This window comes from Coregonus lavaretus (genome assembly GCF_964263955.1).
Source record: "Coregonus lavaretus genome assembly, chromosome: 23".
Lineage (NCBI taxonomy): Eukaryota > Metazoa > Chordata > Actinopteri > Salmoniformes > Salmonidae > Coregonus > Coregonus lavaretus.
The window spans coordinates 8801636-8816066 of record NC_140010.1 but is presented as its reverse complement, the minus strand read 5'-3'; the positions used below and the strand labels follow the sequence as shown (position 1 = coordinate 8816066).

Here is a 14431-nt window from a genome sequence, read left to right as displayed (position 1 = left end):
GTAAAGCCCAGCTCTGTGGAGTGTATGGCTTAAAGTGGTCCTATGGACAGATACTCCAATCTCCGCTGTGGAGCTTTGCAGCTCCCTCAGGGTTATCTTTGGTCTCTTTGTTGCCTTTCTGATTAATGCCCTCCTTGCCTGGTCTGTGAGTTTTGGTGGGCGGCCCTCTCTTGGCAGGTTTGTTGTGGTGCCATATTCTTTCAATTTTTTAATAACGGATTTAATGGTGCTCCATGGGATGTTCAAAGTTTCTGATTTGTTTTTGTAACCCAACCCTGATCTGTACTTCTCCACAACTTTGGAGAGCTCCTTGGTCTTCACGGTGCCGCTTGCTTGGTGGTGCCCCTTGCTTAGTGGTGTTGCAGACTCTGGGGCCTGTCAGAACAGGTGTATATATACTGGGATCATGTGACAGATCATGTGACACTTAGATTGCACACAGGTGGACTTTATTTAACTAATTATGTGACTTCTGAAGTGAATTGGTTGCACCAGATCTTATTTAGGGGCTTCATAGCAAAGGGGGTGAATACATATGCACGCACCACTTTTCCGTTTTTTTTTTTTTTTTCATTTCACTTCACTAATTTCGACTATTTTGTTAATGTCCATTACATGAAATCCAAATAAAAATCCATTTAAATTACAGGTTGAAATGCAACAAAATAGGAAAAACTCCAAGGGGGATGAATACTTTTGCAAGGCACTGTATGTACTTATATGTGCTTATATGTGTGGATACATATATAAGCATATATGGGCATATATGCTTCCACCATATATGCCCATATACAACATATAAGTAATATACATATATTGCCATATATTACCTTTCCATATGGGAGGCGGGGTTTATGACTTGGTGGCTTGGTAACTCGTGACAACCATGAGCTGGCATTAACATTTCTAAAGTGAGTAATATGACTTTAAATGATAGCAAAATTCATAATAATTAGAAATGCTCCCTATAAGTAGGTAAACTGTCGTGCAAAATAAAAAAGGGGCATACATAACCTGCGTTTGCTTGCATCTACCCTCCACTACCCCACTGACTGTACTTCAGTGGAGTTAGCTGAAGGGAGGAAGGCTCATAATAATGTCTGGAAGAGAGCGAATGGAATGGCATCAAACACGTGGAAAGCATGTGTTTGATGTACTTGATATACCATTCCACTGATTCAGACAGTACCACGAGCCCGTCCTCCCCAATTTAGGTGCCACCAACCTCCTGTGCTGTACTTGTTTAGCAGCATATGGTAACCACATTGAAATGTATCCATAGTTGGTAGACAGTTGTTATTAAATCAGCTTTCCTTACATCAGCGAAAAGTGCACAAGAAAGTATTAAATCGATTTGTTAGATGCTACCACCCCCTCCCCAAATAAATCTCTGTGGCAGCATGGAACCAATATTGCGAGGATGTTTAGCTAACAGGTGTGAAACACAGACAGGTGTGTGTGCAAAGCAAAAACATGCCATGGAATCCATGTTTGCTTTCGATTTGTGCAGGGGGGTACCTTCATTCGTATGAAAAGTGTCGCTAACAGTACAGTCATCTTTTTTTATTTTTATGTTTGTGCCTTTTTAAGGCTTCATCAATTAATTAATCAATCAACTAATCAATCTATCCATCATTCAATCATTTATAGGATAAGTTGCCTACATGGTTCTACTATCTGTCAAGTCTTTTGAGATCAGTGGTGTTTAAATAAATTAGACAAGAGAAAGTCTGGAGGGTGGAGGCTCTGTATACTGCACAGTTAGTATAGTATATATTATACTGTATAGTTTAACTTAGTATCGTATAATGTTACCGAATTGCCTTCCTATACTGTAGTAGTTTTAATCACAATTGTACCTCCAAATATCCACCTCAAGGAGTCACTCAAGAACCACCAATTCTGGTTACTGCAATGAAGTTATTGGCATAGTTTCCTTTCCTCTCATCGCCTAACCCCTATTAGGCCACCACGGATGGGTGAAGGTGGGTGACTATAAAGGTTGTTTCTATTCTTGGTCAAGTGATATCTCTGTCAAATCCTCTCAGATGAAAGCAGGCAAGGAAAGGAAGCCTTCTATTGGGATATGATATCAACCTGTTTAAATTTCATCCAACTTTATTCAAAGAGCATTTACACTTCTCGATGTATTTCACACACAAAAAATGTACTAAAGGGAAATAAAACATAGATGAAAAACAGTGTAGAAGTGTTTTTCTAAATAACTCATAATAATGAAATAGTTAAAGGGGTGAAAAACTAAGAGCACTTCTGATGAAATCAGAGGCTGATCACAGGTGCAGTTCATCATCATCTCCAGCATGTGTCGCTCAACCACCAACGTTTCTCGAACACTCTTCAACCCACTCCTTCCACCAAACCAGAGCGTGAAGAAGACAGGTGCCATTTGGGAATTGGGACAGAACAAGCCCGTGTGTGTTTCCATCTGAGTGCATCGCTCTCTCTTTCTCAGTAGCCTACTAGTGTGTGTGCGTGTCTCAGTGTGTGTTGTCACTCTCCTCCAACCTACTCCCCGCTCAGCATGGCCAGATTTACACAGAGTGAAAGCAGAAGGCATCAGCAGCAGCAACATCATCCCCAGCCGCCTCATCCCGCCCACGTCAACCTGCTTCTACAGCAGCCGCTCTTACTTATCCCTCATCAGCATCAGCTCGATCACAGCCCGGTTCCGAAGCCCATGAACGGTCCCGAAATCGTCTCCATGCACACAGACAGCGGCGCCATGAAAGACCAGGACGCCATCAAGCTCTTCATTGGACAGATACCGCGGAACCTCGATGAAAAAGACCTGAAACCTCTCTTCGAGCAGTTTGGGAAAATCCACGAATTGTCTGTTCTGAAAGACCGATACACAGGCATGCATAAAGGTAGCGTTTATGTCGCCCCTGCGCATTCCCTTACAGATGGTCGTTACATTGTAATTAGGCTACTGTATTATTAAGATGTAATTGTCATCCGTATGACACGCAATAGTCATTCAATTTGTGTTCCTTTTTGTGATAGATTGTCTCTCATCATCTATTCTCTTTCGTGATGTCTGTAATGCAATAATGTGTTAGCCTACGCACCTTGTACTGAAAAGCCCATATGACTTGCAGAATAAGGTTGGATATAGGCTTAACATTATGACTGTAATTTCCCCATAATAATAGCATATCTGTTTTATTTTGGTTACACGCACCCACTACATTGGGGTTCTTCTCATCTCGATGTCTTCTCTCTTTTAGTGCGTAGGACTAGCATGTTCATGTGAGTTCATATAAGTAAAATGCAAGTTGGTCTCACAGCTAAAGGCTCGTTACACTTCCCAACACTTTTTTTCTTGCCCTAATTATTACACGCCAATGTTTACAGTTTGCCCCAGCTGCGCGCATAACATAGCGTTTATCCCCGCGCCATCGCAGTGTCATGATGCAAACGAAAATAGGGATCATTTTGCAGAACATCGGAACGTGAATTTTACCACGGTCACGTCTTTGCATCACATTGCATAGGCAACGCATACACGATCAACAGGATTTAGGCCTATGTCATTCATAGGCTAGTTGGCCTTTCCTTTTCCAATATGGCAAAGTGTGTGGGTGTGTGTGTGTGTGTGAGAGAGAGAGAGAGAGAGAGAGAGAGAGAGAGAGAGAGAGAGAGAGAGAGAGAGAGAGAGAGAGAGAGAGAGAGAGAGAGAGAGAGAGAGAGAGAGAGAGAGAGAGAGCACTTATGTGAGCAAGCTGCATTCATGTGTGTGTCTGTGAGTGTGTGACTAACCCTTGTTGGTCTGTTTTGATTGACAGGTTGTGCGTTTCTCACCTACTGTGCCAGGGAGTCTGCCATCAAAGCCCAGAATGCATTGCATGAGCAGAAAACCCTACCTGGGGTGAGTACTCCACCGCCTGAATACTGCCAGGGTTTTATATGGAATGAGAGATGGTGTGAAAGCTTTTCCCCAAATACCTCTGGGAGTTGCCAATTCCTTTCAGATTGCGGAGAATGAGAAAGAGGATAGAGGAGAGTAGAGAGAAAGGAGTAAGAGAGAGAAACGAGTGAGAGAGAGAGAATGGGGAGTGAGAGAGAAAGAGAGAGGACTGTACAAACAGCAGTGAACAGAGCCATGTAGACAGCTTCAGGCTGTTCACTCAGTGAGACATGTATGGAGAGAGAGAGAGAGAGAGAGAAAGGGGAAGAGAGGGGGAGGGGAAGAGAGATTGGGGAGGGTGAAAGGGAGAGGAGAGGGAAGGAATGACAGAGAGAGAGAGAGAGAGGGGAGAGAAACTGAAGAGTGAATCAGATAGCGAGAGAAAGCAGACAAGAAAAAAAGAGCTGGAGGAAAAGGATGAGGGAGGGATGAGAGAGAGAGAGAGAGAGAGAGAGAGAGGGGGGGATGGGGAGAGAGAAAGAGGGATGGTGGGATGGGGAGAGGTTGGAGGGGAGGGATGAGAGAGGGAGGGATGGAGTGAGGTTGGAGGGGAGGGATGAGAGAGGGAGGGATGAGAGAGGGAGGGATAGGGAGAGGTTGGAGGGGAGGGATGAGAGAGGGAGGGATAGGGAGAGGTTGGAGGGGAGGGATGAGAGAGGGAGGGATGGAGTGAGGTTTGCACCTGCTTTGTATGGGTACTCCTGTTGTTCCTGCCTTTTATATATCTGCCTGTGTGTGTGTGAGTGTGTGTGTGTTTGGACATGTTTACCTGTGTTTGTGTGTGTGTGTGTGGCTGTGTGTGGCTGTGCTTGTTGTAGGTCATTGCCAAGTGGCAGCAGTGTAGAGTGAAGCATAATGTTAGATAAAACAATGTCATTCTGCTCCTCTGCTTTCCAGCCCACTACCCATACAGATAGAAAGAGGGAGGGAGAGAGGGAGGGAGAGAGAGAGAGCGAGAGATAGAGAGAGAGGGAGAGAGAGAGAGAGAGAGAGCGAGAGAGAGGGAGGGAGGGAGGGAGGGAGGGAGGGAGGAAGAGAGAGAGAGAGAGAGAGAGAGAGAGAGAGAGAGAGAGAGAGAGAGAGAGAGAGAGAGAGAGAGAGAGGGGAGAAGCAAAGGGAGGAGGCAGAGAGACTCACTCACTCACTCACATAGCCTACTGTACTAGATGGGAAGTTAGATTGTGTCATATGAAATACTACAAAAGGGCCAACCCCAAACACAGCGTGAGATGACCAATATAACAGCTTGCTTTTCTTACACCCACTAACCCATATTGATGCCCCTCCTGTCTCTCCCTGTCTTTCTCTCTCCCTGTCTTTCTCTCTCCCTGTCTTTCTCTCTCTCTCTCTCTCTCTCTCTCTCTCTCTCTCTCTCTCTCTCTCTCTCTCTCTCTCTCTCGCTCTCTCGCTGTCTCCCTGTCTCTCTCCCTCGTTTGGTCGCTCTCTCTCTCTCTCTCGCTCTCTCTCTCTCTCTCTCTCGCTCTCTCGCTGTCTCCCTGTCTCTCTCCCTCGTTTGGTCGCGCTCTCTCTCTCTCTCTCTCTCTCTCTCTCTCTCTCTCTCTCTCTCTGTCACTCTCTCAGTGTTGTAACGATGTGCAAATATACTGAACAATATAAGCGCAACATGTAAAGTGTTGGTTCCATGTTTCATAAGCTGAAATAAAAGATCCCAGAAATGTTCCATACGCACAAAAAGCTTATTTCTCTCAGATTGTGTGCACACATTTGTTTAGTGAGCATTTCTCCTTTGCCAAGATAATCCATCCACGTGACAGGTGTGGCATATCAAGAAGCTGATTACACAGCATGATCATTACACAGGTGCACCTTGTGCTGGGGACAATAAAAGGCCACTAAAATGTGCAGTTTTGTCACACAACACAATGCCACAGATGTCTCAAGTTTTGAGGGAGTGTGCAATTGGCATGCTGACTGTAGGATTGTCCACCAGAGCTTTCGCCAGATAATTTACTGTTCATTTCTTTACCATAAGCCGTCTCCAACATCGTTTTAGAGGATTTGGCAGCACGTCCAACCGGCCTCATAACCACAGACCACGTGTATCCACGCCAGTCCAGGAACTCCACATCTGGCTTCTTCACCTGCGGGATCGTCTGACCACCCGGACAGCTGATGAAATTGAGGAGTATTTCTGTCTGTAATAAAGCCCTTTTGTGGGGAAAAACTCATTCTGATTGGCTGGGCCTGGCTCCCAGGTGGGTGGGCATGGTTCCCAAGTGGGTGGGCCTATGCCCTCCCAGGCCCCCCCCCCCCATGGCTGCGCCCCTGCCCAGTCATGTGAAATCCATAGATTAGGGCCTAATGAATTTATTTCAATTGACTGATTTCCTTAGATGAACGGTAACTTAGTAAAATTATTGAAATTGTTGCATGTTGCGTTTATATTTTTGTTCAGTATAGTTGAAGTACAAAAGGGAAAATAAATAAACATAAATATGGGTTGTATTTACAATGGTGTTTGTTCTTCACTGGTTGCCCTTTTCTTGTGGCAACAGCTCACAAATATTGCTGCTCTGATTGCACACTGTGGTATTTCACCCAATAGATATGGAAGTTTATCAAAATTGGATTTGTTTTCGAATTCTTTGTGGGTCTGTGTTCTCTGAGGGAAATACAGTGGGGGAAAAAAGTATTTAGTCAGCCACCAATTGTGCAAGTTCTCCCACTTAAAAAGATGAGAGAGGCCTGTAATTTTCATCATAGGTACACGTCAACTATGACAGACAAATTGAGGAAAATTTTTCCAGAAAATCACATTGTAGGATTTTTAAAGAATTTATTTGCAAATTAGGGTGGAAAATAAGTAGTTGATCACCTACAAACAAGCAGGATTTCTGGCTCTCACAGACCTGTAACTTCTTCTTTAAGAGGCTCCTCTGTCCTCCACTCGTTACCTGTATTAATGGCACCAGTTTGAACTTGTTATCAGTATAAAAGACACCTGTCCACAACCTCAAACAGTCACACTCCAAACTCCACTATGGCCAAGACCAAAGAGCTGTCAAAGGACACCAGAAACAAAATTGTAGACCTGCACCAGGCTGGGAAGACTGAATCTGCAATAGGTAAGCAGCTTGGTTTGAAGAAATCAACTGTGGGAGCAAGGAAATGGAAGACATACAAGACCACTGATAATCTCCCTCGATCTGGGGCTCCACGCAAGATCTCAACACGTGGGGTCAAAATGATCACAAGAACAGTGAGCAAAAATCCCAGAACCACACGGGGGGACCTAGTGAATGACCTGCAGAGAGCTGGGACCAAAGTAACAAAGCCTACCATCAGTAACACACTACGCCGCCAGGGACTCAAATCCTGCAGTGCCAGACGTGTCCCCCTGCTTAAGCCAGTACATGTCCAGGCCCGTCTGAAGTTTGCTAGAGTGCATTTGGATGATCCAGAAGAGGATTGGGAGAATGTCATATGGTCAGATGACACCAAAATAGAACTTTTTGGTAAAAACTCAACTCGTCGTGTTTGGAGGACAAAGAATGCTGAGTTGCATCCAAAGAACACCATACCTACTGTGAAGCATGGGGGTGGAAACATCATGCTTTGGGGCTGTTTTTCTGCAAAGGGACCAGGACGACTGATCCGTGTAAAGGAAAGAATGAATGGGGCCATGTATCGTGAGATTTTGAGTGAAAACCTCCTTCCATCAGCAAGGGCATTGAAGATGAAACGTGGCTGGGTCTTTCAGCATGACAATGATCCCAAACACACCGCCCGGGCAACGAAGGAGTGGCTTCGTAAGAAGCATTTTAAGGTCCTGAAGTGGCCTAGCCAGTCTCCAGATCTCAACCCCATAGAAAATCTTTGGAGGGAGTTGAAAGTCCGTGTTGCCCAGCGACAGCCCCAAAACATCACTGCTCTAGAGGAGATCTGCATGGAGGAATGGGCCAAAATACCAGCAACAGTGTGTGAAAACCTTGTGAAGACTTACAGAAAACATTTGACCTGTGTCATTGCCAACAAAGGGTATATAACAAAGTATTGAGAAACTTTTGTTATTGACCAAATACTTATTTTCCACCATAATTTGCAAATAAATTCATTAAAAATCCTACAATGTGATTTTCTGGAAAAAATAATCTCATTTTGTCTGTCATAGTTGACGTGTACCTATGATGAAAATTACAGGCCTCTCTCATCTTTTGTGAGAACTTGCACAATTGGTGGCTGACTAAATACATTTTTTCCCCACTGAATGTGTCTCTAATATGATCATACATTTGGCAGGAGGTTAGGAAGTGCAGCTCAGTTTCCACCTCATTTTGTGGGCAGTGTGCACATAGCCTGTCTTCTCTTGAGAGCCAGGTCTGCCTATGGCGGCCTTTCTCAATAGGAAGGCTATGCTCACTGAGTTTGTACATAGTCAAAGCTTTCCTTAAGTTTGGGTCAGTCACAGTGGTCAGGTATTCTGAAACTTTGTACTCTCTGTTTATGGCCAAATAGCATTCTAGTTTGCTCTGTTGTTTTGTTAATTCTTTCCAATGTGTCAAGTAATTATCTTTTAGTTTTCTTATGATTTGGTTCAGTCTAATTGTGTTGCTGTCTTGGGGCTCTGTGGAGTCTATTTGTGTTTGTGAACAGAGCCCCAGTACCAGACTCCCTAGGGGACTCTTCTCCAGGTTAATCTCTCAGTAGGTGATGGCTATGTTATGGAAGGTTTGGGAATCGCTTCCTTTTAGGTGGTTGAATAATTTAATGGTTCTTTTCTGGCCTAATTTTGCTCTGCATACATTATTTGGTGTTTTACGTTGTACACTGAGGATATTTTTGCAGAATTCTGCATGCAGAGTCTCAATTTGGTGTTTGTCCCATTTTGTGAATTCTTGGTTGGTGAACGGACCCCAGACCTCACAACCATAAAGGGCAATGGGTTCTATAACTGATTCAAGTATTTTTAGCCAGATCCTAATTGGTATGTCAAATGTTATGTTCCTTTTGATGTCGTAGAAGGCCCTTCTTGCCTTGTCTCTCAGATCGTTCACAGCTTTGTGGAAGTTACCTGTGACGTTGATGTTTAGGCCGAGGTATGTATCGTTTTTTGTGTGCTCTAGGGCAACGGTGTCTAGATGGAATTTGTATATTTGTGGTCCTGGCAACTGGACCTTTTTTGGAACACCATTATTTTTGTCTTACTGAGATTTACTGTCAGGGCCCAGGTCTGACAGAATCTGTGCAGAAGATCTAGGTGCTGCTCTAGGTCCTCCTTGGTTGGTGACAGAAGCACCAGATCATCAGCAAAAAGTAGACATTTGACTTCAGATTCTTGTAGGGTGAGGCCGGGTGCTGCAGACTGTTCTAGTGCCCTCGCCAATTCTAGTGCCCTCGCCAATTCATTTTTAATATTTTAATATTTGTATATATGTTGAAGAGGGTGGGGCTTAAGCTGCATCCCTGTCTCACACCACGGCCCTGTGTGTTTTTTTTGCCAATTTTAACCACACACTTGTGTACATGGATTTTATATTGTCGTGTGTTTTTCCCCCAACACCACATTCCATCAATTTGTATAGCAGATCCTAATGCCAAATTGAGTCAAAAGCACTTTTGAAATCAACAAAGCATGAGAAGACTTTGCCTTTGTTTTGGTTTGTCTGTCGTTGTGCCCTTGAGCAAGGCACTTAACCCTAATTGCTCCTGAAAGTCGCTCTGGATGAGAGCGTCTGCTAAATGACTAAAATGTAATGTAAAAATGTTTGTTTGTCCATAAGGGTGTGCAGGGTGAATATGTGGTCTGTCATACGGTAATTTGGTAAAAAGCCAATTTGGCGTTTGCTCAGTACATTGTTTTCACTGAGGAAATGTACGAGTCTGCTGTTAATAATAATGCAGAGGATTTTCCCAAGGTTGCTGTTGACGCATATCCCATGGTAGTTATTGGGGTCAAATTTGTCTCCACGTTTGTGGATTGGGGTGATCAGTCCTTGGTTCCAAATATTGGGGAAGATGTAAGAGCTGAGGATGATGTTAAAGTATAGCCAATTGAAATTTGTGGTATGTGTATTTTATAATTTCATTTAATCTCTTTCTCTCTCTCTATCGCTCACTCTCTCTCTCCTTCTCTCTCTCTCACTATCTCTCGTTCTTTCTTTTTTTCTTTCTCTCTCTCTCTCTCTCTCTCTCTCTCTCTCTCTCTCTCTCTCTCTCTCTCTCTCTCTCTCTCTCTCTCTCTCTCTCTCTCCCAATATCTCTCAATTCAATTCAAAGGGCTTTATTTGCATGGGAAACGTGTTTACATTGCCAAAGCAAGTGAAATAGATAATAAACAAAAGTGAAATAAACAAAACAAAATGAACAGTAAACATGACACAAAAGTTACCCCAAAAAATAAAGACATTTCAAATGTCATATTACAGTTGAAGTCGGAAGTTTACATACACCTTAGCCAAATACATTTAAACTCAGTTCTTCACAATTCCCTAGTAAAAATTCCCTGTCTTAGGTCAGTTAGGATCACCACTTTATTTTAAGAATGTGAAATGTCAGAATAGTAGAGAGAATGATTTATTTCAGCTTTTGTTTCATTCATCACATTCCCAGTGGGTCAGAAGTTTACATAAAATGTAAATGTAAATACACTCAATTAGTATTTGGTAGCATTGCCTTTAAATTGTTTAACTTGGGTCAAATGTTTTGGGTAGCCTTCCACAAGCTTCCCACAATAAGTTGGGTGAATTTTGGCCCATTCCTCCTGACAGAGCTGGTGTAACTGAGTCAGGTTTGTAGGCCTCCTTGCTCGCACATGCTTTTTCAGTTCTGCTCACAAATGTCCTATAGGATTGAGGTCAGGGCTTTGCGATGGCCACTCCAATACCTTGACTTTGTTGTCCTTAAGCCATTTTGGTACAACTTTGGAAGTATGCTTGGGGTCATTGTCCATTTGGAACACCCATTTGCGACCAAGCTTTAACTTCCTGACTGATGTCTTAATATAATAAGCCATTTAGCAGACGCTTTTATCCAAAGCGACTTACAGTCATGCGTGCATACATTTTTTTTTGTTTTGTGTATGGGTGGTCCCAGGGATCGAACCCACTACCTTGGCGTTACAAGCGTTACAAGCACCGTGCTCTACCAGCTGAGCTACAGAGGATCACATCTTGAGATGTTGCTTCAATATATCCACATAATATTCCTTCCTCATGATGGCATCTATTTTGTGAAGTGCACCAGTCCCGTGCTTCACGGTTGGGATGGTGTTCTTCGGCTTGCAAGTGTCCCCCCTTTTTCCTCCAAACATAACGATGGTCATTATGGCCAAACAGTTCTATTTTTGTTTAGTACGCAAGTATAAACACCATGGGACCACGCAGCCGTCATACCGCTCAGGAAGGAGACGCGTTCTGTCTCATTGAGATGAATGTACTTTGGTGCGAAAAGTCAGACCAGAGGACATTTCTCCAAAAAGTACGATCTTTGTCCCTATGTGCAGTTGCAAACCATAGTCTGGCTTTTTTATGGCGGTTTTGGAGCAGTGGCTTCTTCCTTGCTGAGCGGCCTTTCAGGTTATGTCGATATAGGACTTGTTTTACTGTGGATATAGATACTTTGTACCTGTTTCCTCCAGCATCTTCACAGGGTCCTTTGCTGTTGTTCTGGGATTTATTTGCACTTTTCGCACCAAAGTACGTTCATCTCAATGAGACAGAACGCGTCTCCTTCCTGAGCGGTATGACGGCTGCGTGGTCCCATGGTGTTTATACTTGCGTACTATTGTTTGTACAGATGAAGGTGGTACCTTCAGGCATTTGGAAATTGCTCCCAAGGATGAACCAGACTTGTGGAGGTCTACATTTCTTTTTCTGAGGTCTTGGCTGATTTCTTTTGATTTTCCCATGATGTCAAGCAAAGGGGCACTGAGTTTGAAGGTAGGCCTTGAAATACATCCACAGGTACACCTCCAATTGACTCAAATGATGTCAATTAGCCTATCAGAAGCTTCTAAAGCCATGACATCATTTTCTGGAATTTTCCAAGCTGTTTAAAGGTACAGTCAACTTAGTGTATGTAAACCTCTGACCCACTGGAATTGTGATACAGTGAATTATAAGTGAAATAATCTGTCTGTAAACAATTGTTGGAAAAATTACTTGTGTCATGCACAAAGTAGATGATCTAACCGACTTGCCAAAACTATAGTTTGTTAACAAGAAATGTGTGGAGTGGTTGAAAAACGAGTTTGAATGACTCCAACTTAAGTGTATGTAAACTTCCGACTTCAACTGTATGTACAGTGAGGGAAAAAAGTATTTGATCCCCTGCTGATTTTGTACCTTTTTTTTTTAATGGTAGGTTTATTTGAACAGTGAGAGACAGAATAACAACAAAGAAATCCAGAAAAACGCATGTAAAAAATGTTATAAATTGATTTGCATTTTAATGAGGAAATAAGTATTTGACCCCCTCTCAATCAGAAAGATTTCTGGCTCCCAGGTGTCTTTTATACAGGTAACGAGCTGAGATTAGGAGCACACTCTTAAAGGGAGTGCTCCTAATCTCATCTTTGTTACCTGTATAAAAGACACCTGTCCACAGAAGCAATCAATCAATCAGATTCCAAACTCTCCACCATGGCCAAGACGAAAGAGCTCTATAAGGATGTCAGGGACAAGATGGTAGACCTACACAAGGCTGGAATGGGCTACAAGACCATCGCCAAGCAGCTTGGTGAGAAGGTGACAACAGTTGGTGCGATTATTCGCAAATGGAAGAAACACAAAATAACTGTAAATCTCCCTTGGCCTGGGGCTCCATGCAAAATCTCACCTCGTGGAGTTGCAATGATCATGAGAACGGTGAGGAATCAGCCCAGAATTACACAGGAGGATCTTGTCAATGATCTCAAGGCAGCTGAGACCATAGTCACCAAGAAAACAATTGGTAACACACTACGCCGTGAAGGACTGAAATCCTGCAGCGCCCGCAATGTCCCCCTGCTCAAGAAAGCACATATACAGGCCCGTCGGAAGTTTGCCAATGAACATCTGAATGATTCAGAGGAGAACTGGGTGAAAGTGTTGTGGTCAGATGAGACCAAAATCGCGCTCTTTGTTATCAACTCAACTCGCTGTGTTTGGAGGAGGAGGAGGAATTCTGCCTATGACCCCAAGAACACCATTCCCACCGTCAAACATGGAGGTGGAAACATTATGCTTTGGGGGTGTTTTTCTGCTAAGGGGACAGGACAACTTCACCGCATCAAAGGGACGATGGACAGGGCCATGTACCGTCAAATCTTGGGTGAGAACCTCCTTCCCTCAGCCAGGGCATTGAAAATGGGTCGTGGATGGGTATTCCAGCATGACAATGACCCAAAACACACGGCCAAGGCAACAAAGGAGTGGCTCAAAAAGAAGCACATTAAGGTCCTGGAGTGGCCTAGCCAGTCTCCAGACCTTAATCCCATAGAAAATCTGTGGAGGGAGCTGAAGGTTCGAGTTGCCAAACGTCAGCCTCGAAACCTTAATGACCTGGAGAAGATCTGCAAAGAGGAGTGGGACAAAATCCCTCCTGAGATGTGTGCAAAACTGGTGGCCAACTACAAGAAACGTCTGACCTCTGTGATTGCCAACAAGGGTTTTGCCACCAAGTACTAAGTCATGTTTTGCAGAGGGGTCAAATACTTATTTCCCTCATTAAAATGCAATTCAATTTATAACATTTTTGACATGCGTTTTTCTGGATTTTTTTGTTGTTATTCTCTCTCACTGTTCAAATAAACCTACCATTAAAATTATAGACTGATCATGTCTTTGTCAGTGGGTAAACGTACAAAATCAGCAGGGGATCAAATACTTTTTTCCCTCACTGTATATACACAGTGTTGTAACGATGTGCTAATAGATAAAGTACAAAAGAGAAAATAAATAAACATAAATATAGGTTGTATTTACAGTGGTGTTTGTTCTTCACTGGTTGCCCTTTTCTTGTGGCAACAGGTCACAAATCTTGCTGCTGTGATGGCTCACTGTGGTACTGAGTCTGTACATAGTCAAATATGTCCTTAATTTTGGGTCATTCACAGTGGTCAGGTATTCTGCCACTGTGTACTCTCTGTTTAGGGCCAAATAGCATTCTAGTTTGCTCTGTTATTTTTTTGTAAATTCTTTCCAATGTGTCAAGTAATTATCTTTTTGTTTTCTCATGATTTTTGTTTTCTCTCTCTAGCTCTCTTTTTCTCACCCCACTCTTCCTCACAAATCCTAGCTCTCCACTCTCTCCCGTGTGTCTGTGTGCGTGTGTATGTGTGCGTGTGTCTGTGTGCGTGTGTCTGTGTGCGTGTGCTCGCGTGCCAAGGAGGTTTTCACTCGTCTCTAATTGCCATTTCTCTTTCTCTCACATCCTTCTCTCCTTTCGCTGGTGGAGTGACAGCTTCATCAGAAATAATTAGCTGTTTGGACTGTGCAGCTGCATACCTCTCTCCCGCTTTCATTCATCTGCGACGTTGTAATGCAAAATTAATTACGGTAAATA

The 14431-nt window shown here is 43.3% G+C and overlaps 1 protein-coding gene across 1 annotated transcript in view; it reads left to right on the top strand.

Moving 5' to 3' along the window:
• Window positions 1-2542: 2542 nt before the first annotated feature.
• LOC311098857 (CUGBP Elav-like family member 5) overlaps window positions 2543-14431 on the top strand; it is a gene marked incomplete at both ends in the record, with an annotated part of 12809 nt that continues 920 nt past the window's right edge. Inside the window, 2 exons of the mRNA XM_084139422.1 lie at window positions 2543-2888; window positions 3807-3920. Coding sequence (XP_083995548.1) covers window positions 2543-2888; window positions 3807-3920 — 460 coding nt within the window. The remainder of the gene's footprint in view (window positions 2889-3806; window positions 3921-14431) is intronic.